The sequence below is a fragment of the Bufo bufo genome, chromosome 7, assembly GCF_905171765.1.
Source record: "Bufo bufo chromosome 7, aBufBuf1.1, whole genome shotgun sequence".
Lineage (NCBI taxonomy): Eukaryota > Metazoa > Chordata > Amphibia > Anura > Bufonidae > Bufo > Bufo bufo.
In genome coordinates, this window is record NC_053395.1 from 100,849,876 (window position 1) to 100,874,545 (window position 24,670).

At 44.7% G+C, this 24,670-nt stretch overlaps 1 protein-coding gene across 2 annotated transcripts in view; it reads left to right on the forward strand.

Annotated features, from left to right (window-relative positions):
• The window catches only part of PGAP1 (post-GPI attachment to proteins inositol deacylase 1), a 1,296,519-nt gene that overhangs the window by 194,543 nt on the left and 1,077,306 nt on the right, over positions 1 to 24,670 (forward strand). For both annotated transcript variants that reach the window (XM_040441657.1, XM_040441658.1), the window contains exon 4: positions 22,997 to 23,168. In XM_040441657.1, coding sequence (XP_040297591.1) covers positions 22,997 to 23,168 — 172 coding nt within the window. The remainder of the gene's footprint in view (positions 1 to 22,996; positions 23,169 to 24,670) is intronic.

Consider the following 24,670-nt stretch of genomic DNA (forward strand, 5'->3'; position numbering starts at 1 on the left):
CTTTTTTTAACTTTTTTTTTGACCCAGACCCACTTGGTTCTGGAAGATCCAGTGGGTCTGATGTCTGTATAATACAGTACAGTACAATATATATTGTTCTGTACTGTATTTTACTTACACTGAACAGATCTATGCTTTCAGCATAGATCTGTTCAGCACCATGGACAGCAGGACGCCTGAGCAGGCGTCCTGTTGCCATGGGAACCCTCCCCGTCTGCTCAGAACTTCGCAGACGGGGAAGGGTAAGCACAGGGCTGAGGGGGGCTCTCTGGGGGCTCTCTCCCTCTCCATCGGGGGGCTGCAAAGGCACAGCAGCCCCCCGATGGAGAGGGAGGGAGCTCCCTGACCGACGACAGTTACGGACCGCGGTATGGAAAGGGTTAAACGGCTGACATCTGCACAGATGTCAGCCGTTTATACCAGGGTGCCAGCAATGTGCTGGCACCCTGGTATACCCACTAGAGACCAACGATCGTTCATGGGGAGGCGGGCGGGGGATCGCGATCCCGCCTGCCGCACCGCCCGCCTCCCGCACCGCCCCCACCGCATGCGACACCCCCCCCGCACCACCCGCCGGCATAAAATCGTGCAGGGGTGCAGGGGGGGGTGAAAAATATAGATTATAGGCACTCAAAAGTTTCTGATCCCCGCGGTCAGGGACCGCGGGCATCAGAAACTGCAAAAAGCGCAGCAAACCGCAGGTCTGAATTGACCTGCGGTTTGCTGCGATCGCCGACACGGGGGGGTCACATGACCCCCCCTGGCGTTGTCACAGGATGCCGGCTGAAGGATTTCAGCCGAAATCCCGTTCCGTTTAACCCCTCGGGCGCCGGAATACTGATTTCAAGTTAGGACGTACCGGTACGCCCTGAGTCCTTAAGGACTCGGGAAATAGGGCGTACCGATACGCCCTGCGTCCTTAAGGGGTTAATCCCATGCTATAAAAAAAAACTGATTCTATCCAAAGCATAATTCGGGACAGCCAAGATACTAATATTCTTCCTAACAAAAGCATGTCCATGCCGCATTATTCTCCTAATTTCCATTCAACCCAGTTTGAAGCTTCTTCAGCTGAATTGAAAACTGTGTATTGTATTCCTTTTGGCTCTTAATCTCTTTTTAGTTTCAATATAATTTATTCTCCTCTTTTGGATTTCATTTGGATAATCCCCAAACAGCATTATAGGAGAGAGTACTTTTTTACACAAAGTACTTTTTTAAAAATACAGTCTCTGTTCCATTATGCCAGCAGCTTAATTAGCATTTGCTCTCTGAGTCGCCCCTGCAGTTCTTTGTTTGAATGGTACTCTGTGTTCTCTCCACCATATATTGCTTAGAGAGAGTCCTCCCCCAATCTCATTCTTAATCCAATCTCACATAAACCTTATGGGATTCTCCCCCTCAACCCCCTCTGGCAATTTTATTCTTATATTCTTGTGCCGAGATCTACTCTGCAGATCAATCAGCTTCCTCGTATTGATTTATTGGCAATCTCTTTGTTCTTTCATTTCCTTCTGCCAGTTATTGATCTCGTCCTCTATTGTACTAATTCTGCCCTCTGCCTCATCCATGTTATGCATATCCTCCCGCAGTCGGCAGATTTCTGATTTAATACTCCTCTACTCTTTTAACAAATTCCCCACCGCTTCAAAACACTGTAATATTTGTTTTGAGATCTCTATTAAGGAGAATTATTTTCTCCCTTCCTCCCCCATCCTCCCCACTCCGCCTTGTTCCCTTCGATCACCTCCATCCTTCTCAGCATTGGGGGGGGGATACAGTCCAGAGGTACAGGTATAAAGATATTTAAGATGTTAGTACGTTGGAGGTCTCCAATTAGTAACTCAAATACTTTGCAATATATTTCTACATGCACTGATTTTCAGAGCAGTTTAAGAACTTTATTTTTTTTTATTCACTCTTCCTTCTTCCTACCACATGGATCTTCTTCCACACATTCTGCTGCCCCACTCCATCCACTGGCTCCTTCTTTTCCATGATTCAGTCCAGAAATGTGTAGGTTATCCTTTACAAATTCAATAATATAGGGGAGTTGGATTGAGGCCAGTGGAAGAAAAAACGAGAGACAGCAGATAGATATAAACAGGGAATACACTAGCTATCTGCGCAGCAGGACAACACAACCTTGGAATGGGTTTTCTCATGTCCTGAGGTTTTCACGGTTATGGTTTTTGCACCTTTCACATCAACAGTCCTGTTTGATGAAACATTAAAGGTTAAAGGGACTTCATCCATATTCCCCATCTGGCCTATTTGAAATCCATTTTTCTTCCTTGTATCAATGACAAATTTGTGAAAAGAAAGAATGTTGGATTCATATTCTTTAGGCATTTTTGCGCAATTCTAGTTTTGGTGAGCATAGCAAGGCCACATCTTCTCATGAATCTGTAGCACCACAATGTTGACCCAGTGAAATTCTCAATGCCTTTCTCTGCATCAACACGTTTGGCTTCAAATATTATTATTTTTGTAGAGACCTGAAAAGCTGTTGTTCCTGTGATGTGTAATCCACTCCTTCATTCCACATCTATCTGTGGCTACTTTGCAATACACCCACGAAAAGTGTGTTTACTTTTATTTGCTTTTTCAGCTGTGAACCTCCTGTTTCCTCCATTCCCATATAATTTTTTCGCTTGAAGACGGCCCAAAATGTCTTTGTTTTCATGTTGTTTTGTTGTATTTTACTAATTCCAGTTAAAAAAGGGATATTATATGTTAGCCTTTTCTGCTTTGACATTTTTCTAAAATTGGATGCAGCAAGAGACTACTGGTATTTTCTACAACAAACTACAGTAATGAAAGAACTGTCTACACTGTCCTTCATAGTTATGGGGGCACTGTAGCTGAGAACATCAGTGGATGACACCAGGGATGTACATAGAAATCACTGGGCTCCATAGCAAGAATCTAAATTGGGCCCCCATGCCCCATTCATAGACCCTCTAGTTACCCATTCCGGTCTAGTATATACAGCAATGCATGTGAGGTATGAGGTATAAATTACAGCTCGTACCTCACATATCGGTCCACTGCTGTATATACTTAGAGATCTTAAAACACCTAATTTATTGTACCTTGTACCTCACATATCGGTACACTGCTGGGTATACTACATACCTGTGTCCACTGCATCAATTATACTGTATAGTAGATGCAGTGTATGTGTGTGAATATAAATATATATATATATATATATATATATATATATATATATATATATATATATATTAGCGGTCGCAGTATAGAGGCAACAACATGTTCAGTTCAGTGTTTTATTCACACTTTAGGCAAGTGACAAAACAAGCAGTCAAAATGAAACAAAAAAGTCACCTTGTGGTGTTGGTGGTAATTCATACCATGCGGCAATTCTGCCTCAGAGTCCTTGACCATAGCAGCACCAACCTGTTTTCACGCCAAACAGGTAGCAAGCCTTCATCCAGACACAAAGCTCCCAGATCCCAACACAGGGACCTGGCTTCTGACACAATGGCACAATGGGACAATAGAAACACACCCAGCATATTCCTCCCCTCTGTTTAGGAGATAATTGAGTCAATTTCTGTATCTACTCAACTATCTCCTAAGCTGAAAAGTTACACTTCTTATAAATTGTTACAACTTTGTGAGTTTACATTGTCCATACATATAACTTATATCAATTTAACCAGTATAACTTGGGGACAAACCTATCCAAAATTCACTTGAATAGGTTCAGGGGTTTAAAAGTTAGTAAAAGTATCTTAAAGGGCCGTAATCCAGGGGCAGGAGGCTGGCAAACAGCCCCCTCCAAAACACCGTGGCGAAGTGGCTTTCGCCACACTCCCGATCTGCCCTGCTTCTTCACCGCGTAGACCATGCCCGCGCCATCTTGAACACTGCGCTCGACAGAGGGGAGGAATATTCTGGGTGTGTTTCTATTGTCCCATTGTGTCCGATTGGCTGCTGTACTTACATTGTATGTGTTGTAATATATTGATTGGTTGTATTTCAAAACCCTGTGGGCAGTACTATGTTTGTTTGTGAATTGTGAATAAAAGAGGCTGTACGTGCCAGTACAGTCAGCTCTGCTTAACCCTCAAGCGAAGTGTCGTCTCGTTCTTGGGTGAATTGGATTGTATGCTGATTGCCAGGAGTGTAAGCCGAGTGTATGCTTTTCCTGTTCCGCGGTTTCCAGTGTTCGTGTAGTTTGCAGTTCGGCAGACTGGTGCTTGCAGTAGCTGCCTGTGCATTGGAAAGGGGAATATCGTCTGAACGGAGTTGTGTGCTGAACGGTCCGTTAAAGGGAGGTGTGCCGAGGGCTGCAGCAAACTCCAGGGAACCACTGAAGATGCCAGAGCTGCAGGGACCCTACATGGAAAAGGATCTGGAGGTGGAGGAGACAGCCCAGAATACTGCAGGAGGAGCCCATGAGGACATTATGGAGGTTGGTGTGGCAGAGGAGGCAGCTATGATAGAGGAGGAGAGGGCCATGTCTCCCCAGAGTGCAGAGCCGACATTAAAAGATGTCTTCCGGGCAATTAATCAGTGTGGAGTGACCCTGACAGCACTACAGCAGCAAATGGGGTCCCTGAAGCAAGAGTTCACCTTTATTTGCCGTGAGCTGCAGAAAGTTAATGAAAGAATGGTGGAGGAGGAGGTTCGTGTCAGTGAGGTCGAAGATGAGCTACCCCCTCTAACCAGGGCATCCCGCACTCATGAACAACAGATCTCAGCATTGATAGCTAAGGCGGATGATCTGGAGAACCGACTTAGATGCAATAATGTACGTCTTCTGGGGGTTCCTGAAAAAGTTCAGGGACAGGACCCTACATCTTACTTTGAAACATGGCTTATAGACGTATTTGACACTGGGGTGATTTCCCCATTATATGCGGTGGAACGGTATAAGGTCCCCACCAGACCTCTGCTGCCGTGAGCACCTCCACGACCTGTCCTTATCAAGTTAATTCACTACAGGGATCCCATTTTGAGGGCTGCCTGAAACCGCCCTGACATCACCACCAACGGGCAAACAATTGCATTTTTTCAGAAGCGGAGCCAGTTTTATGGATGTCAACCGGCGACTTCGTTCCCTGCAAGTGTTCTATTCTATGATGTATCCGGTGCGTCTGCGAGTGGCTGCTTTGGGATCTGTTTATTTCTTCAATGCACTAAAAGATGCGGCTACATGGATCGACCAGCATGAACGTCGGCTGCGACAGGAGAAAAGATGATGGCCGTCCGTCTATTTCAAGTTTGTACCCCTGGTTGCTAATGAGCGACCTATTGGAAAGATATTCCTCTACTGAACTGCCCACGGAGCGCAAGTATCCTTTTATGGCGGGGGACAATCCCGCACAGCAGAAGTAGAGAGTTTGAAACGTTACTTAGATGCATTTTTTGTGCCTCAGCCTGTTAAAAGATGCAATGCAGGCACGATTTTCTGGTTCTAGTTTGTATTTCCGTTACTTTTTTTTTCTGGGGATCTTCTCTACCATGTCTGTATTGATGCTCTGTATCTGTAATATCATGCCTGTCTGTTGGTGTGTTACCGCCATTGTATCACCAGTACCTACAATGCTCCTATTATGTTATGTTATCAGCTGGGTCATGTGTCTGATGTTCAAGTATGGCTAATGTATTTAATATTGTGACCTGGAATGTGCGCGGCCTGGGTGACCCGTCAAAGCGATTTGCCGTGATGGATTATCTGCTCCCGTGTTTCCCAGCTATTATATGTTTGCAAGAAACCCATTTTACAAAGGAGGAGGCACATTATAATATAAACCATTTTGAGAACAATACTAAGGTATATGGAACCTAACATCTAAGATCTCTGTTTAATTACTTATACTGAATGGCATGTAGCTTGCATACTAAATCTGTGGCAGATAAAGACAATCCTAAGGCCCCTTTCACACGGGTGAGATTTCCGCGCGGGTGCAATGCGTGAGGTGAACGCATTGCACCCGCACTGAATCCGGACCCATTCATTTCTATGGTGCTGTGCACATGAGTGGTGATTTTCACGCATCACTTGTGCGTTGCGTGAAAATCTCAGCATGCTCCTCTTTGTGCGTTTTTCACGTAACGCAGGTCCCATAGAAATTAATGGGGTTGCGTGAAAATCGCAAGCATCCACAAGCAAGTGCAGATGCGGTGCGATTTTCACACACGGTTGCTAGGTGACGATCGGGATGGGGACCCGATCATTATTATTTTATAAGGGAAAATAATTTATGGTTATAAGGGAAAATTATAGCATTCTGAATACAGAATGCTAAGTAAAATGGGGCTGGAGGGGTTAAAAAAAAAAAAAAAAAAAAAAATATATATATATATATATATATTTTAACTCACCTTAATCCACTTGTTCGCGCAGCCGGCATTTCTTCTGTCTTCATCTGTGAGGAAAAGGACCTTTGATGACGTCACTACACTCATAACATGGTCATTCACATGATCCATCACCATGGTGATGGATCATGTGATGAGCGTAGTGACGTCATCAAAAGGTCCTTTTCCTCACAGATGAAGACAGAAGAGATGCCGGCTGCGCGAACAAGTAGATTAAGGTGAGTTAAATAATTTTTCATTTTTTTTTAACCCCTCCAGCCCTATTTTACTTAGCATTCTGTATTCAGAATGCTATTATCTTCCCTTATAACCATGTTATAAGGGAAAATAATACAATCTACTCAACCTTGAACCCAAACCTGAACTTCTGTGAAGAAGTTCGGGTCTGGGTACCACAGTTGGTTTTTTATCACGCACGTGCAAAACACATTGCACCCGCGCGATAAAAACTGAACAACGGAACGCAATCGCAGTCAAAACTGACTGCAATTGCGTACCTACTCACGAGGGTTTGCCGCAATGCACCGGGACGCATCCGGACCTAATCCGGACACGCTCGTGTGAAATAGGCCTAAGAGTGTTTAGAACAAAGTCCTATGACATGTGCACTGCGGACCAGAATTCTTCTAAGTCCGCGCGCATGTGCGAACTCCCCGCACCAAGGTGAGAGTCGGGGTGAGTATGGTTACATGTTGCTGGCGGGCGGCGCATGCAAATAGGACTGACCAGTGGCGGAGCAGGTCTGTGAGACATCGGAACATGACGGGAGTAACAACCAGCATGGTACACTGGATAATCAATGACTTCATATACCTACCTTTTAAAAGCTGGTCCCTGCCCCCAACACACATACCTGTATTATCCCCTGAAGACACTGGTTCTCCAGCGAAACATGTTGGGTAGCAGGGTGTCTGTCTGTGTGTGGTTTTAGGATCATTGGCAAGCAGGAGAGGTAGAAAAAGAAATCAAATAGGAATGACATTGGAATAAAGTGTAGCCAGGCTAAGTGCACAGGGCTGGGCAGCTACAGTATTTCAAACCACTCAGTGCCGCTGTGAAAGATAATAACAGTGGCAACAGACTACCACTAGCTAGGAAAACATTCATAATCCTGCTCTAACACTGAGAATTTTTAAATAGTGTCACAGTTTATTAGAAACAGTAAAACAATAAGGGTAATTTATAGGAATGCTAATAAAAGTTGATTTAGCATCACATGAAAAGAAGGAAATATGAATTAAGGGGCTAGGCTTTTTGCCCACGGGTCCCATAGCAGCTATGTGGTCTGCCTCTTTTGAGATACGTCTCTGGATAACAAACTTATGAAGGATCTACTGCTGTCACACTGTTATGGGGGAGAATCTGTGGATGACACTGTAATTGGGGGATCTGTGGATGACACACACTTAGGGTCCATTCACACGTCCGTTTTTTCTTTCCTGATCTGTTCCGTTTTTTCAGGAACAGATCAGGACCAGATCTGGACCCATTCATTTTCAATGGGTCCTGGAAAAAATCGGACAGCACAATGTGTGCTGTCCGTTTCCGTTGTTCCGTTCCGCATGTCCGTTTAAATATAAAACATGTCCTATTCTTGTCCTGAAAAATCGGATCCTGGACCAATACAAAGTCAATGGATCCGCAAAAAACGGAAGACATTCGTATGTCATTACGTATGTCATCCGTTTTATGCGGATTCCGTTCCTGGAAATTAGGCTTCCTCCCCAGTATTAAATGTGCCCCCCTCCCTCTATATTCATTGGTGGCCAGTGCGGCAGTGCGGATTCCCAGTAAGTTTTCTACAGATCAGATTTTTCACTTCGTGAAAAACTCAGATCCGACAGTATATTCTAACACAGAGGCGTTCCCATGGTGATGGGGACGCTTCTAGTTAGAATATACTGAGAACGGTGTACATGACTGCCCCCTGCTTCCTGGCAGCACCCGATCTCTTACAGGGGGCTGTGATCTGCACAATTAACCCCTCAGGTGCTGCGCCTGAGGGGTTAATTGTGCATATCCTAGCCCCCTATAAGAGATCGGGTGCTGCCAGGCAGCAGGGGGCAGACCCCCCTCCCTCCCCAGTATTAAATGTGCCCAGTGCGGCCTCACCTCTCCCCCCCCCATCATCGGTGGCCAGTGCGGATTCCCAGTATTAATAAATGTGCCCAGTGCGGTCTCACCTCTCCCCCCCCCCCCCCCATCATTGGTGGCCAGTGCGGATTCCCAGTGATAATAAATGTGCCCAGTGTGGTCTCACCTCTCCCCCCCCCCCCCCATCATCGGTGGCAGTGCGGATTCCCAGTATTAATAAATGTGCCCAGTGCGGCCTCACCTCTCCCCCCCCCCCCCCCCCCCCCCCCCCCATCATTGGTGGCAGTGCGGATTCCCAGTAATAATAAATGTGCCCAGTGTGGTCTCACCTCTCCCCCCCCCCCCCCATCATTGGTGGCAGCGGAGAGTACCGATCGGAGTCCCAGTTTAAATCGCTGGGGCTCCGATCGGTTACCATGGCAGCAAAGACGCTATTGCAGTCTTGGCTGCCATGGTTACTTAGCAATAAATACAAGCATTATACTTACCTGCGACTGCGAGCTGCGATGTGTGTCCGGCCGGGAGCTCCTCCTACTTGTAAGTGACAGGTCTGTGCTAAACACTTACAAGTAGGAGGAGCTCCCGGCCGGTCAGACATCGCAGCTCGCAGTCGCAGGTAAGTATAATGCTTGTATTTATTGCTAAGTAACCATGGCAGCCAAGACTGCAATAGCGTCTTTGCTGCCATGGTAACCGATCGGAGCCCCAGCGATTTAAACTGGGACTCCGATCGGTACTCTCCGCTGCCACCAATGATGGGGGGGGGGGGGAGGAGAGGTGAGACCGCACTGGGCACATTTATTAATACTGGGAATCCGCACTGCCACCAATGATGGGGGGAGAGGTGAGACCGCACTGGGCACATTTATTAATACTGGGAATCCGCACTGGCCACCGATGATGGGGGGGGGGGGGGAGAGGTGAGGCCGCACTGGGCACATTTAATACTGGGGAGGGAGGGGGGTCTGCCCCCTCCTGCCTGGCAGCACCTGATCTCTCACAGGGGGCTATGATTCGCACAATAATTGTGCGGATCACAGCCCCCTGTAAGAGATCGGGTGCTGCCAGGCAGCAGGGGGCAGTCATGGACACCGTTCTCAGTATATTCTAACTAGAAGCGTCCCCATCACCATGGGAACGCCTCTGTGTTAGAATATACTGTCGGATTTGAGTTTTCACATGTTTCCGTTTTTTGCGGATCCGTAAAAAACGGATGACATACGGAAACATTTTCAGGAACAACGGATCCGCAAAAAACGGACTGAAAATCAGGATGTAGAAAAATACGGACGTGTGAATGTAGCCTTATGGAGATCTGTGGATGATGCACTTTTGGGTGACTATAACCCCCATCATCCTAAAGAATACACACATGTACTGCAGTACATTGTATTTATAAGGATAATGGGAGTTATAGTCACATTAAATATAACCAGTATCCAGGGACTGTACCATTATTGGTCCAAGTGTTTATATAAGGCTGTTTCACACAAGCATGTCCGGTGCAGGATTCACTTTCCGTTTGAGTGTGATCCTCTGTTCTGGATACTGCGTGTCTTGCAGGGGCGCATGGCTTTATACTGATTTTATAATGCTGTGTTCCTCTGCAAGACCTTACTTCTGCAGAATCACACTGGCAGCTTTGTAGGTATTATCTAGTTATCTCACTGACACAGGAGGGGGTTAAACTTGCTGTTATATGCATGCAGTCATGTAGTTAAAAGTGTCTAGTGGACAATACACAAAAAGCATGCAAAGAGTGAAAGGGTGAAAACGTACAATGTGGTACCACATCAATTATTTAGTTGTGCTTGGGGCACAACATCTCAATAGGCCAGAAGTACTATGGGTGGGAAAGTGCTACTTTGTTGTGCAGCCGGAGAGGAGGTCCGGAGCACAAAGTTGTCAAGGAAAACCCAAAAATGGACTAACATCGGTGCTGATATGCAGCCAGGATAATTTAATCCACTTATTTTCATTATATAAAAGCAACTTGTTTCAGGTACTTATAAACAATAGTATAAATAGATAGATATACAGTATTTTAACTACTTGCCTACCATTGCACGAATATGCGTAAAAAATTGTCGGGTTACATTGCGATCTGCTTACGGCCTGTGCCGCTGCAAATCGCTGTGACCGTTCTGTCATTAGTCAGCTGTTGTCACAGGGAGAAGTTCCGTGACCAGCTGGAGCTGTGATAGATGCTTGCAGCACCCCGCTGCAAGCATCTATCACAGTTAAAATGTAAAAGCTGACAGGGGGCACTTTTCCTTATGTACACCTGCTGGCTGTAAAATTAACTGTCCGCTTGCAGGCTGTGAATTAATTTCTTCCTGCATTGACTGTGGCAGGAATAGGTTAATTCACTTAAAAAATAAAAATAAAACAGCAATACAGAAAATAAAAAAATTAAGTCATAGCAATAGTTACTAGCATTAGCAATAGTATAGTATAGCAGTAGCCTGCTATACTATTGCTAATGCTAGTAACTAGAGTTGAGCGAACACCTGGATGTTCGGGTTCGAGAAGTTCGGCCGAACTTCCCGGAAATGTTCGGATTCGGGATCCGAACCCGACCCGAACTTCGTCCCGAACCCGAACCCCATTGAAGTCAATGGGGACCCAAACTTTTCAGCACTAAAAAGGCTGTAAAACAGCCCAGGAAAGAGCTAGAGGGCTGCAAAAGGCAGCAACATGTAGGTAAATCCCCTGCAAACAAATGTGGATAGGGAAATGAATTAAAATAAAAATAAAATAAATAAAAATTAACCAATATCAATTGGAGAGAGGTCCCATAGCAGAGAATCTGGCTTCACGTCAGCAGAGAATCAGTCTCTTCATGCTATAGCAGAGAATCTGGCTTCACATCACCCACCACTGTAACAGTCCATTGTCATATATTTAGGCCCCGGCACCCAGGCAGAGGAGAGAGGTCCCGTAACTGAGAATCTGGCTTCATGTCAGCAGAGAATCAGTCTGCATGTCCTAGCAGAGAATCATGCTTTACGTCACCCAACACTGGAACAGTCCATTGTCAGATATTTAGGCCCAGGCACCCAGACAGAGGAGAGAGGTCCCATAACAGAGATTCAGGCTTCATGTCAGCAGAGAATCAGTCTGCATGTCATAGCAGAGAATCATGCTTTACGTCACCCAACACTGGAACAGTCCATTGTCAGATATTTAGGCCCAGGCACCCAGGCAGAGGAGAGAGGTCCCGTAACAGAGAATCTGGCTTCATGTCAGCAGAGAATCAGTCTGCATGTCCTAGCAGAGAATCATGCTTTACGTCACCCAACACTGGAACAGTCCATTGTCAGATATTTAGGCCCAGGCACCCAGACAGAGGAGAGAGGTCCCATAACAGAGATTCATGCTTCATGTCAGCAGAGAATCAGGCTTCACGTCACCCACCACTGGAACAGGCCACTGTCAGATATTTTTAGGCCCCGACACCCAGACAGAGGAGAGAGGTCCCATAACAGAGATTCAGGCTTCATGTCAGCAGAGAATCAGTCTTCATGTCATAGCAGAGAATCAGGCTTCACGTCACCCACCACTGGAACAGGCCACTGTCACATATTTAGGCCCAGGCAGAGGAGAGACGTCCCATAACAGAGATTCAGGCTTCATGTCAGCAGAGAATCAGTCTTCATGTCATAGCAGAGAATCAGGCTTCATGTCACCCACCACTGGAACAGGCCACTGTCAGATATTTTTAGGCCCCGGCACCCAGACAGAGGAGAGGTTCATTCAACTTTGGGTTGCCCCGCAATATAATGGTAAAATGAAAATAAAAATAGGATTGAATGAGGAAGTGCCCTGGAGAACAATAATATATTGTTAAGGGGAGGTAGTTAATGTCTAATCTGCACAAGGGATGGACAGGTCCTGTGGGATCCATGCCTGGTTCATTTTTATGAACGTCAGCTTGTCCACATTGGCTGTAGACAGGCGGCTGCGTTTGTCTGTAATGACGCCCCCTGCCGTGCTGAATACACGTTCAGACAAAACGCTGGCCGCCGGGCAGGCCAGCACCTCCAAGGCATAAAAGGCTAGCTCTGGCCACGTGGACAATTTGGAGACCCAGAAGTTGAATGGGGCCGAACCATCAGTCAGTACGTGGAGGGGTGTGCACAGGTACTGTTCCACCATGTTATTGAAATGTTGCCTCCTGCTAACACGTTCCGTATCAGGTGGTGGTGCAGTTAGCTGTGGCGTGGTGACAAAACTTTTCCACATCTCTGCCATGCTAACCCTGCCCTCAGAGGAGCTGGCCGTGACACAGCTGCGTTGGCGACCTCTTGCTCCTCCTCTGCCTTCGCCTTGGGCTTCCACTTGTTCCCCTGTGACATTTGGGAATGCTCTCAGTAGCGCATCTACCAACGTGCGCTTGTACTCGCGCATCTTACTATCACGCTCCAGTGCATGAAGTAAGGTGGGCACATTGTCTTTGTACCGTGGATCCAGCAGGGTGGCAACCCAGTAGTCCGCACACGTTAAAATGTGGGCAACTCTGCTGTCGTTGCGCAGGCACTTCAGCATGTAGTCGCTCATGTGTGCCAGGCTGCCCAGAGGTAAGGACAAGCTGTCCTCTGTGGGAGGCGTATCGTCATCGTCCTGCGTTTCCCCCCAGCCACGCACCAGTGATGGGCCCGAACTGCGTTGGGTGCCAGCCCGCTGTGAACCTGCTTCATCCTCATCCTCCTCCACCTCCTCGTCCTCCTCATCCTCCAGTAGTGGGCCCTGTCTGGCCACATTTGTACCTGGCTTCTGCTGTTGCAAAAAAACCTCCCTCTGAGTCACTTCGAAGAGACTGGCCTGAAAGTGCTAAAAATGACCCCTCTTCCTCCTCCTCCTCCTGGGCCACCTCCTCTTCCATCATCGCCCTAAGTGTTTTCTCAAGGAGACATAGAAGTGGTAATGTAACGCTGATAACGGCGTCATCGCCACTGGCCATGTTGGTGGAGTACTTGAAACAGCGCAACAGGGCACACAGGTCTCGCATGGAGGCCCAGTCATTGGTGGTGAAGTGGTGCTGTTCCGCAGTGCGACTGACCCGTGCGTGCTGTCAGTCGCACTGCGGCCAAAGACTAGATGGGCCAAATGGTTCTTATCTGCCGACACATTCTATGTTTCTATGCTGCAGCTGAAACTCCACTATGGCCTGCTGCTGCTCGCACAGTCTGTCCAGCATGTGCAAGGTGGAGTTCCACCTGGTGGGCACGTCGCATATGAGGCGGTGAGCGGGAAGGCCGAAGTTACGCTGTAGCGCAGACAGACGAGCAGCGGCAGGATGTGAACGCCGGAAGCGCGAACAGACGGCCCGCACTTTGCCTGCAGCAGCCCTGACATGTCGGGGTAGTTGTGAATGAACTTCTGCACCACCAAATTCAGCACATGCGCCAGGCAAGGGATGTGCGTCAAACCGGCTAGTCCCAGAGCTGCAACGAGATTTCGCCCATTATCGCACACCACCAGGCCGGGCTTGAGGCTCACCGGCACAACCACTCGTCGGTCTGTTGTTCTATACCCCCCCACAACTCCTGTGCGGTGTGGGGCCTGTCCCCCAAACATATGAGTTTCAGAACGGCCTGCTGACGTTTACCCCGGGCTGTGCTGAAGTTGGTGGTGAAGGTGTGTGGCTGACTGGATGAGCAGGTGGAAGAAGAGGAGGAGGAAGCGGAGTAGGAGGAGGAGGAGACAGGAGGCAAAGAATGTTGCCCTGCGATCCTTGGCGGCGGAAGGACGTGCGCCAAACAGCTCTCCGCCTGGGGCCCAGCCGCCACTACATTTACCTAGTGTGCAGTTAGGGAGATATAGCGTCCCTGGCCGTGCTTACTGGTCCACGTATCTGTGGTTAGGTGGACCTTGCCACAGATGGCGTTGCGCAGTGCACACTTGATTTTATCGGATACTTGGTTGTGCAGGGAAGGCACGGCTCTCTTGGAGAAGTAGTGCCGGCTGGGAACAACATACTGTGGGACAGCAAGCGACATGAGCTGTTTGAAGCTGTCTGTGTCCACCAGCCTAAATGACAGTATTTCATAGGCCAGTAGTTTAGAAATGCTGGCATTCAGGGCTAGGGATCGAGGGTGGCTAGGTGGGAATTTACGCTTTCTCTCAAATGTTTGTGAGATGGAGAGCTGAACGCTGCCGTGTGACATGGTTGAGATGCTTGGTGACGCAGGTGGTGGTGTTGGTGGTACATCCCATGTTTGCTGGGCGGCAGGTGCCAACGTTCCTCCAGAGGCGGAGGAAGAGGCCGAGGCGGCAGCAGCAGAAGAGGTAGCAGGGGGAGCCTGAGTGAGTTCCTTGTTTTTAAGGTGTTTACTCCACTGCAGTTCATGCTTTGCATGCAGGTGCCTGGTCATGCAGGTTGTGCTAAGGTTCAGAACGTTAATGCCCAAACCACTCGGGTCTTGTCGTCAGCACATTGATGAAGAAGTGCCATGCCAGGGAACTCCTTGAAGCTGCCTTTGGGGTGCTCGGTCCCAGATGGCGGCGGTCAGTAGCAGGCGGAGTCTCTTGGCGGCGGGTGTTCTGCTTTTGCCCACTGCTCCCTCTTTGTCTTTTGCTACGCTGTTGGCTCGGTCTCACCACTGCCTCTTCCTCCGAACTGTGAAAGTCAGTGGCACGACCGTCATTCCATGTGGGGTCTAGGACCTCATCGTCCCCTGAATCGTCTTCCACCCAGTCTTGATCCCTGACCTCCTGTTCAGTCTGCACACTGCAGAAAGACGCAGCAGTTGGCACCTGTGTTTCGTCATCATCAGAGACGTGCTGAAACAGGAAACATAAGTGGTTGTGCGTTAGTGCATTCTATCTCTTCCACCCCTGGGGAAGGGCTAGGTGGATGCCCTTGGGAAACCCTGCCAGCAGAGTCTTCAAACAGCATAAGAGACTGCTGCATATCTTGAGGCTCAGACAGTTTCCCTGATATGCATGGGGGTGATGTGACAGACTGATGGGCTTGGTTTTCATGCGCCATCTGTGCGCTTTCTGCAGAAGACTGGGTGGGAGATAATGTGAACGTGCTGGATCCACTGTTGGCCACCCAATTGACTAATGCCTGTACCTGCTCAGGCCTTACCATCCTTAGAACGGCATTGGGCCCCACAAAATATCGCTGTAAATTCTGCTGGCTACTGGGACCTGAGGTAGTTGGTTCACTAGGACGTGTGGCTGTGGCTGAACGGCCACGTCCTCTCCCAGCACCAGAGGGTCCACTAACACCACCACGACCATGTCCGCGTCCCTTACTAGATGTTAAGAAAAATATTATTCGGGCCAATGTATTGAATTAAAATTCAGGCCTTTTTTTACAAACACCTAACACTATCTGGCTATCTATTTAGGTACCGTATTACACTAATACAGGCACACCAGTAATGACCGATTTAGCGGAGTATAAATTTGAGGCCTATTATTTAGGCGCTGGGTGACAGGTATACGTTTATGGACAGAATTAGACTTGGATCTGCACTGTAGCGTGTGTGTGAAGTTCTTGAGAATTACCCTATCAGCACCTTGAATCTAATATACCCTTTTAGGGATAGATTTAAAGTAGGCCTGGTACAGCAGAAACCACTAATTTTGAGAATTGCAAATTTGGGAATTGTTTTTCAACCCAGAACAAAAACTGTGCTTTGACGGACACTAAAAATAACTTGACCAGCTAAAGCAGTAATGACAGATTTGGATTAATATAAATGTGAGGCCTATTTTTTAGGAACTGGGTGACAGGCTCAACTTGCCCCTGATGTAGTATATGGCCAAAAAATAACCACACTATTGATGGTTAAATGCACTTGATGAAAGCTTGACCCTGATGTAGGATATAGCAAAAAATAACCACACTATTGATGGTTAAATGCACTTGGGTGACAAGGTCAGCTTGCCCCTGATGTAGTATATGGCCAAAAAATAACCACACTATTGATGGTTAAATGCACTTGATGAAAGCTTGACCCTGATGTAGGATATAGCAAAAAATAACCATACTATTGATGGTTAAATGTACTTGGTGGCAGCTTGTGCTGGCGCACAAGCAAGCCACAAAATGGCCACCGATCACCCCAGAAAAAAGTGACTGAAAAACGCTTTGGGCAGCCTAAAAACACTGAGCAATTGAATAGCAGCAGTTCAATGATCCACAGCGGTAGATCGATCACTGAATGAAGTCTTTTGGAGGAGTTAATCACTGCCTAATCTCGCCCTAACGTCGCAGCTGCAACCTCTCCCTACACTTGTATCAGCAGAGTGACGTGCAGCGCTACGTGACCCAAGCTTATATAGAGGCTGGGTCACATGCTGCACTGGCCAATCACAGCCATGCCAATAGTAGGCAAGGCTGTGATGGCCTCTTGGGGCAAGTAGTATGATGCTTGTTGATTGGCTGCTTTGCAGCCTTTCAAAAAGCGCCAAGAAAGCGCCGAACACCGAACCCGGATTTTTACGAAAATGTTCGGGTCCGTGTCACGGACACCCCAAAATTCGGTGTATATATACAGTTCGGGTTCGCTCATCCCTACTAGTAACTATTACTGTGACGTAATTTTTTTATTTTCTGTATGGCTGTTTATTTTTTTACACTTTTTATTTAAGTGAATACAGTAGCACTGTTCACATCCATAAAACATCCCGACCCTTTTTGTTATAAAAAAAATATATATGTATTTTTTTATATATATATATATATATATATATATATATATATATATATATATTAGTTTTAGCAATAGTATGGTGGAATTTGTGTGTGTAAAATATACAAACATACACACTTTTTTATTTTAAAAATCTAGTTTCAAAAATTCGTTCTAGCTATATTTTGTAAAGCAGGGGTTATTTTCTTCGTAAAATATACAAACACGCATATTTTTTGCATTAATAAAAGATGTAAAAAAAAAAACTTTAAATGTCCAATGAAGAGGAATACCATAGGGGAACAACATAAAAAAGTCACGTTCAAGGGGCTTGTAACATTTTGGCGCTGTACAACATTTTGCTGGCAGTATGGTGCCATAGAACCAGCAATAAAAAAATAGGCTGCTAAAATCCAAAATGAGCTCTAGTCTTTTGACTTGCGGCACGCCCACCCAGTAGATAAATTACATAAATAGCATTGATTTTCAGGGTACCAGCGTACGGTAATGGTTTTAGAAATGTTTGGTCTTGAAACTTTTGATAATAGTTTTTACATTTTTTTTATAAATATTATATTCATCCTTTAATGGCACAAAAGAAAGGTCTAAGGTGTCCCTTGAAAAATATGAGATACATGTAGGCTGGCTCAGAAATTAATCAGTTGTTTGAAGTTAGATAGGTCCATTCCTACAACTGAAAAATTGGCCTGGTAAGGAAGGGGAGGTAGGATACCAATGAACAATAAAACACAAAATCGGAATGTGGCTGTAGAACACAAATAGAAGGCAAGTGTCAAAAATGAATAGCTCCTAGATGGGACAAACCCAGACATTCAGCATATACACAGATACAATAAAAAAAAAGGAAATATCCAAAAGTGTATCTTTATTGAAATTGATAAAACAAATATATAAATGCATAAATTGGCAAAGACAGACACGACCACATGGAGAGTGCACACAATATGTTGGGACATCAAGTTATAGCATTGCAAGTACAAGTATAAAGAAATACTAAATCAAACCATGTGGCTCCCGCACCTAGATAAAAAACCATGATTCACAACATATACACAATACAGACCTGACTAGTGGCACCTCCTAGAGACCCAGACACGTGTTTCGCGTCAGCTTCCTCAGGGGCAGTAGAGGCATAAGGCAGAGAGGCCCATATATATATATATATATATATATATATATATATATATATATATATATATATATATATATACACCTAGTACTACCAATTAGTCACACATGATGAAAATCATATAAGCCAAGCCCCACTTCACATCATACATCCATTCACACAAGGCGTATTCTCCTGCAAGCACGTCTAGCAGATTGCGATCATGTGATAAAAGCGTCATGTGACGCAAGATAAAAAAAAAAGACTGTGCTTGATACTAGCATCAAATGAATGATATATATATAGGGGCCTCTCTGCCTTATGCCTCTACACCCCTCAGGAAGCTGATGTGAAACACGTGTCGGGCTCTCTAGGAGGTGCCACTAGCCGGGTCTGTATTGTGTATAGGTTGTGAATCGTGTTTTTTTAATCTAGGTGGGGGAGCCACATGGTTTGATTTTGTAACTTGATGTCCCGACGTATTGTGTGCACTCTCCATATAGTTGTGTCTGTCTTTGCCAATTTAAGCATCTATTTACCTGGTAAGGAAGAGGGAAAAATACTCCTGTAATTAAGTGGTTAACATGTTTTTTGTAGTGTTCTTCCAGCACAATGTTGACGACGAGCAGGAACACAGAGAAGAGAAGACTCTCTTATGAGTGCTGCATTCTCTTCAAACAGATGATCGATGGTGGTACTACGGAAAGCTACATTTAAAACTAATGTAAAGGGAACTTGTGTTGGTCACAAAATAAATTGTTACAAAAATTATGGTGGTTGTCCAAAAATAAGCATTACAGCCATTACACTAGCATTTGTCCCTATAGTATGTCTTTGGAATGTGGGAGTACCCGGAGGAAACCCACGCAAAACATGGGGAGAACATACAAACTCCATGCAGATGTTGTCCTTGGTTGGATTCGAACCTAGGACCCCCAGCACTGCAAAGCACTGAGCCACCGTACTGCTTTTTTATGTTTTCTTGCTGCCATAGTATTATTTGTATAGAAATTGCTTTTCCAGCTCACCATACCAGCTGAGGTGCACGGAACTTGACCGGACCAGTCTTGATAGATGCAATGAAAAAGGAAATGTTCCAGCACACAGGTAAATCCACATGGTTGTTCGTCTTTATTGATCTTCAAAATAAAATCATGTACAGCATGTATCTACACCCACCACCGTGAACGGTTAACATGTTTCGGACCTTACATGGTCTTTAATCATAACCTGTTCAAAGTGAGTGTCCACAGGAGTATATATCTCCACCCCCTCCACCTCATTGGGTGGATAGGGTATAGAGGTTCCACCCCTTCTGGAGGCACACCCTTGAACACCTTCACCTGTCACAGAAAAAAGACCAGGAGAACCTACAAATGCAAATTAAAATGCAACAATTGGAGAAACTTCTTGTACAAGAAATGAAAATATGGTGGGATCATACCACTTTGATTACATATGTGGAGAGGTCTATGATACCAACAAGACTTCGCATAAAAAAGATCCCTACCACAGTGTTCTCAGAGGCATTTGTTTCTCAATGGAACATTATCTTGTCTGAATGTTCCCTAAAGCTGATGGCTCTTATAATAGAACAAGAGAGTGAAAAACTTGCTTCAGTTCAGAGGGAGATAGAGGCATGCCGTATTCCTAAAAAAAAAAAAAATGAAAACTCAGAACATTTCCAGGTTATGGAGGAAAAAACTACTGATTTATTAAAAAATATAGAAGACTGCATAATGGAGGTTAAACAAAATAAATTCCAACGCGACCTCTTTGATTATGACAATGATCAAATATATGAGTGGGGGAGACGGGAGAATCACCCACGCACCCGAAATCTATACTCAAAACTAAATCTAAAGGTAAAAGATACCAAAAATCAAGGGTCACCCGGAAAGTACGTTTCAGTTCATCCGAACCAGAAGGTTCAGAATTCACAAGTAATTCACAGGCTTCCATGGAGGATCTGGATAAGGAGCCAGAACAACAGTCTCTGCCGCATAACAAACTCTCCTACTACAAGAAGTCTAAGAACAAACAAAAACATGGGGGTCCACCTCCAAAAAACTAGCAAGAAGGGCGAGCAGAAAACGTACAAAGAAAACCGCATGTAATGTCAACTAGACACCGCAAGGTGTAGGGGAGTGTTCAGATGGGCCTGTCTCACACGATGTTATCAATTTATCACAAGCAGAATAAACAAAAGAGCAATATGAGGTATTGTCCCTGGGCTTTAACTTTGTGCCTGCAACTGACTTTGACCTTTTTTCCACAATTTTGGACATTAATAAATTTGTCCGTGACCTGACGCCAAGACGGCACTTTGCTGACAAACAGGGCGCGGATACAATGGGATCTTTTAAGAGTGTTTGCAATGAGTTCACCGGTTTGTCCTTCGCGGAACAATGTTCATTGGTTTGTTTGAATGATTTACAAATAGAAAATCAGTGTTTTGAAACCAGAGTGGATAGTCAAAAATTTGAAATAAAAAATGCAGGCTATTATCCCGTGAATTCGCGTGCTCCAGGCATGGATACTTACCAGAGCTTTCAATATTGTTAAAAACAAAACTACTGCAGAATTGTTATTCAAAAAGGATGATGGGGGACATGGTCATAAAAAGAAGTCGATTGCCCCAGACAAACAGACACTGGTTCTCACATTTAGTAGACAATTCCCTCAGATTGAACAGGCTGTCAAAAGATGCCTCCCGACCTTATATGAAGATCATCTTTTGTTACAATGGATGTAGGATTGTCCCCAGACGCCCTAGTAATTTAGCAAATGTATTGTCTCCAACTTTGTTTACCCCATCTGGGGTTCAGACTAGGACAACGTGGATGAAGTATCGGGGCTTTAGTTAGGTGTGGAGGGCATCCCTGCAAAATTTGCAATTATGCACATCCAACCACCACCTTTGATAACTCCATGCATACTGAACAGTTTTCTATTAAGATCTATGTAAACTGTAACAGTATGGGAGTTATCTATATAATCAAATGTACTAGCTGTGATCTTATGTATGTCGGCAGCACTGGGGGGCAACTTAAGGTTAGATTACGGGAACATCTCAACTACATTTCCAACCCCCTGGCCATCAGGATCTCCAGTGCAGCGAGTCACTTCATCAGGGTACACAACAGAAGAGTTGACAATTTCAGAGCTTATGCTATCTAAAAAGTGACACCCTCGCCCAGAGCAGGGGTCACAAAAAAAAGATCCTTCTACGGAGGCTTTCTGGATGTTTAGGCTAAAAACATGTCATCCAATGGGATTGAACCTTAAGAGAGAATTAATGCACTATTATAAGTAGTGTCTTTCCTGTAAATCCTGTGTATTTTTGATGAATTTCTACAGGAATGGTATTCAATTTAATGTAATGCATGGTGGTCATGTAAATTATATGTATATAACAACTGCGGTACGGGCCATTTGTATATACCAGTATGTCATACGCTCACAGAAAGCACATTTGCAATCCCATGGACCTGGTATGAAGATTTTTTTTGCACCAATAAATTTTTATGTTTTTTATTTTTTTTGAAGCCTGTTCACATGGTGCGTTTTTCAGTTCACATGATTTATTGTGGTTGTTCCAGGCTGGGTATCATGCTGCAGTTTCTTTTCTTTGAGTATTTTTTATTATATGCTCCTCTGCAAACATTCTATCTGTGTTTATACAGATACATATGGCTTGTGAGTGAGGTGTGACTTTTATGTGTTCAAACTCTTATTTTTCTATGACAGGTGAAGGTGTTCAAGGGTGTGCCTCCAGGAGGGTTGGAACCTCTATACCCTATCCACCCAATGAGGGGGTGGGGGATATATACTCCTGTGGACACTCACTTTGAACAGGTTATGATTAAAGACCATGTAAGGTCCGAAACATGTTAACCGTTCACGGTGGTGGGTGTAGATACATGCTGTACGTGATTTTATTTTGAAGACCAGTAAAGACTAACAACCGTGTGGATTTACCTGTGTGCGGGAACGTTTCCTTTTTCATTGCCATAGTATTATTATCTGGCATTCCTCTGTGGGATCCATTGTCTATATATTTTTTCAGTCTTTTACAATCTGTATAAGTGTCTTGTACATCTATTTCCTGCTTCTCTGCCCCTTTTTAATCAGTTTATTGATGTACTATAAAACTCTGAATACAGTGGGGGAGATCTGTCAAAACTGGGGTAAATAAAAAGTGGCTTAGTTGCCCATAGCAAACAATCAGATTCCACCTTTCATTTTTCTGACCGCCATTGGAAAATGAAAGGTGGGATCTGATTGGTTGCTATGGGCATCTTAGCCAGTCTTCCTTTACACCCGTTTTGATAAATTTTCCTCAGTGAGTTAATGCTTAGCGCGGTAATAGCATCAAGTCACTGCTGGTTCATGTGCTGCTTGTGTGCACATCACCGCTGAAGCCCAGTCATTGGTTGCAACTGTGAATGTGACCCTGTGTGGACCCTGACTGAAAGTAAACAAACCATGTTTCATGGAAATTGTCGAATTTAGCTAGAGCGCCAGGACCAAGCAGCATGGCGTATTATTCACTCCTTAGCTCCGTAGCACATTCTACCTAACTAAAACAGCCATAATTCTGAGAAAGTGTAGAGGAGAATCTGTTCTTTTGTACAGTTTTTATTTTTTATTTTTTATATGAGCTACTTCTCATTTTGCTACTTCTCATATATGGCAACTATGGACATATATCCTCTCAGTTCATTATTAACTACTTAATACTATTTCCCTTTTTTTGTCTTAGAACCAAGAATTTCCTCCACAAAGTGTTATACTTCTCGGACATTCGATGGGTGGCCTTATTGCAAGAGCATTATTTACGTTAAAGAGTTTCAAGCCTCAATTTATAAACCTCATTATAACACAAGCTACACCTCATGTTATGCCAGTATTGCCTATAGATTATTATATAACTGGTAAGTATAATTTTTAATAATAAATAAATTTAATTAATAAATTGTGGGTTTGGGGAAAGCAGCATATGTAGAGATGATTCCAATATGCATTGTACATACAGTGTGTTTTGCACAGGCTGAGACAAACGGTATATACACCCGACAGTGTTACCAAAAAAAAAAAAAAAAAAAGTCTTAAAATTGCATAAACTGTCCGTTTTTCATGGCCATTTTGCATCAGTGTGCACATTTATTGACTATCCATTTTTAATGTCTGTCCTGGATCCATGTTCCATTTATTTTTAATGTCCATTTAAAACAGACATTAAATATGGTTAAATTGAATTGCTGTGCACCAATGGCAGCAGGACCTGACACTTCCAGTGTGATCATGTGATGTCACGGTGCTGGGAGCATCTTGTGCTACTTCTTCCAGTGTGGAGCGAATGTTCCAGCGAGTACCTGTGGTAAGGTGAGTATTTATTTTTAAATAGTGTACCTGCTATTAACTTCCGTTAGACGGGTGTACTTCTGTCCAAATGGCCCTGAAAAAACGGTCCCATTGATATTAATCTGGCCATCAAAATGGCAAAAAATGGGACATCCTATTTTTGACAGTCGCTATTCACCGGCCTTTAAATAAATTGGCATGTGAATAGTCCCATGGACTGTAATGGTTCTGAGAAAGGCTGATAGGTCCCCGTTTTCACCGATTGTGTGAATGCACCCTAATTTTTTAAATAGGTAATTTTCGTATGAATGGATCTCCTGTTGTTTGGTATTGTAAACACTATTCTTTCTGATAAGGGAAACTGTGGCTGCTATCCAGGCTCGGACTGGCCCACAGGTATACAAGTGAATCCCCAATGGGCCCTTGAACAAGGGGGACCCCAAGTCCTCCACCCCCTGTACAAGTGGTACATAACACAGTAGAATTGCTGCACTACATAAATATATTCAATGTACAGCACCTCAACCATGTTCATATACAAAACTTGATAGATTATTAAAGAAACTGTCCAGTTAATTATTATACACACGATCAGATAGCTGAGATGACTTCTAGGTATAGAGGAAAGCTAGCCAGTATCCTCTTTTCCCCAGGACCTACCTTCAAAGTTGCTGCAGAGCCCCTCATTTTCAATCATCTGGTAGCATCTTGCTGCTGTGTGAGCAGGTAATATTTGAATGTATCCGTACGGTGGGCCCCCAAAATAAATTTTACTGGTGGGCCCTAGGCACCCCAGTCCGACACTGCTGCTATCCCTGGGTCAGATTTATTCATACTAACTGGATATGAATTCAATTAATATTGTTGACATCTGTGTTTTTTACAGCACAATACTGTATAAAATTTACTAGGTAGTCGAAGGCGAATGATTCCACTTTATTCCAAAAGTGTTGAATTCAGGGGGCATCCCTAGAAACCGCTAATAGGAAAAGGTCCGCTTCCAGTTGTGTTCATCTAGGGATGAAGAAATGGAAAGTTTTCCTGTAAGATAATTCCATAATAACGAGATGTA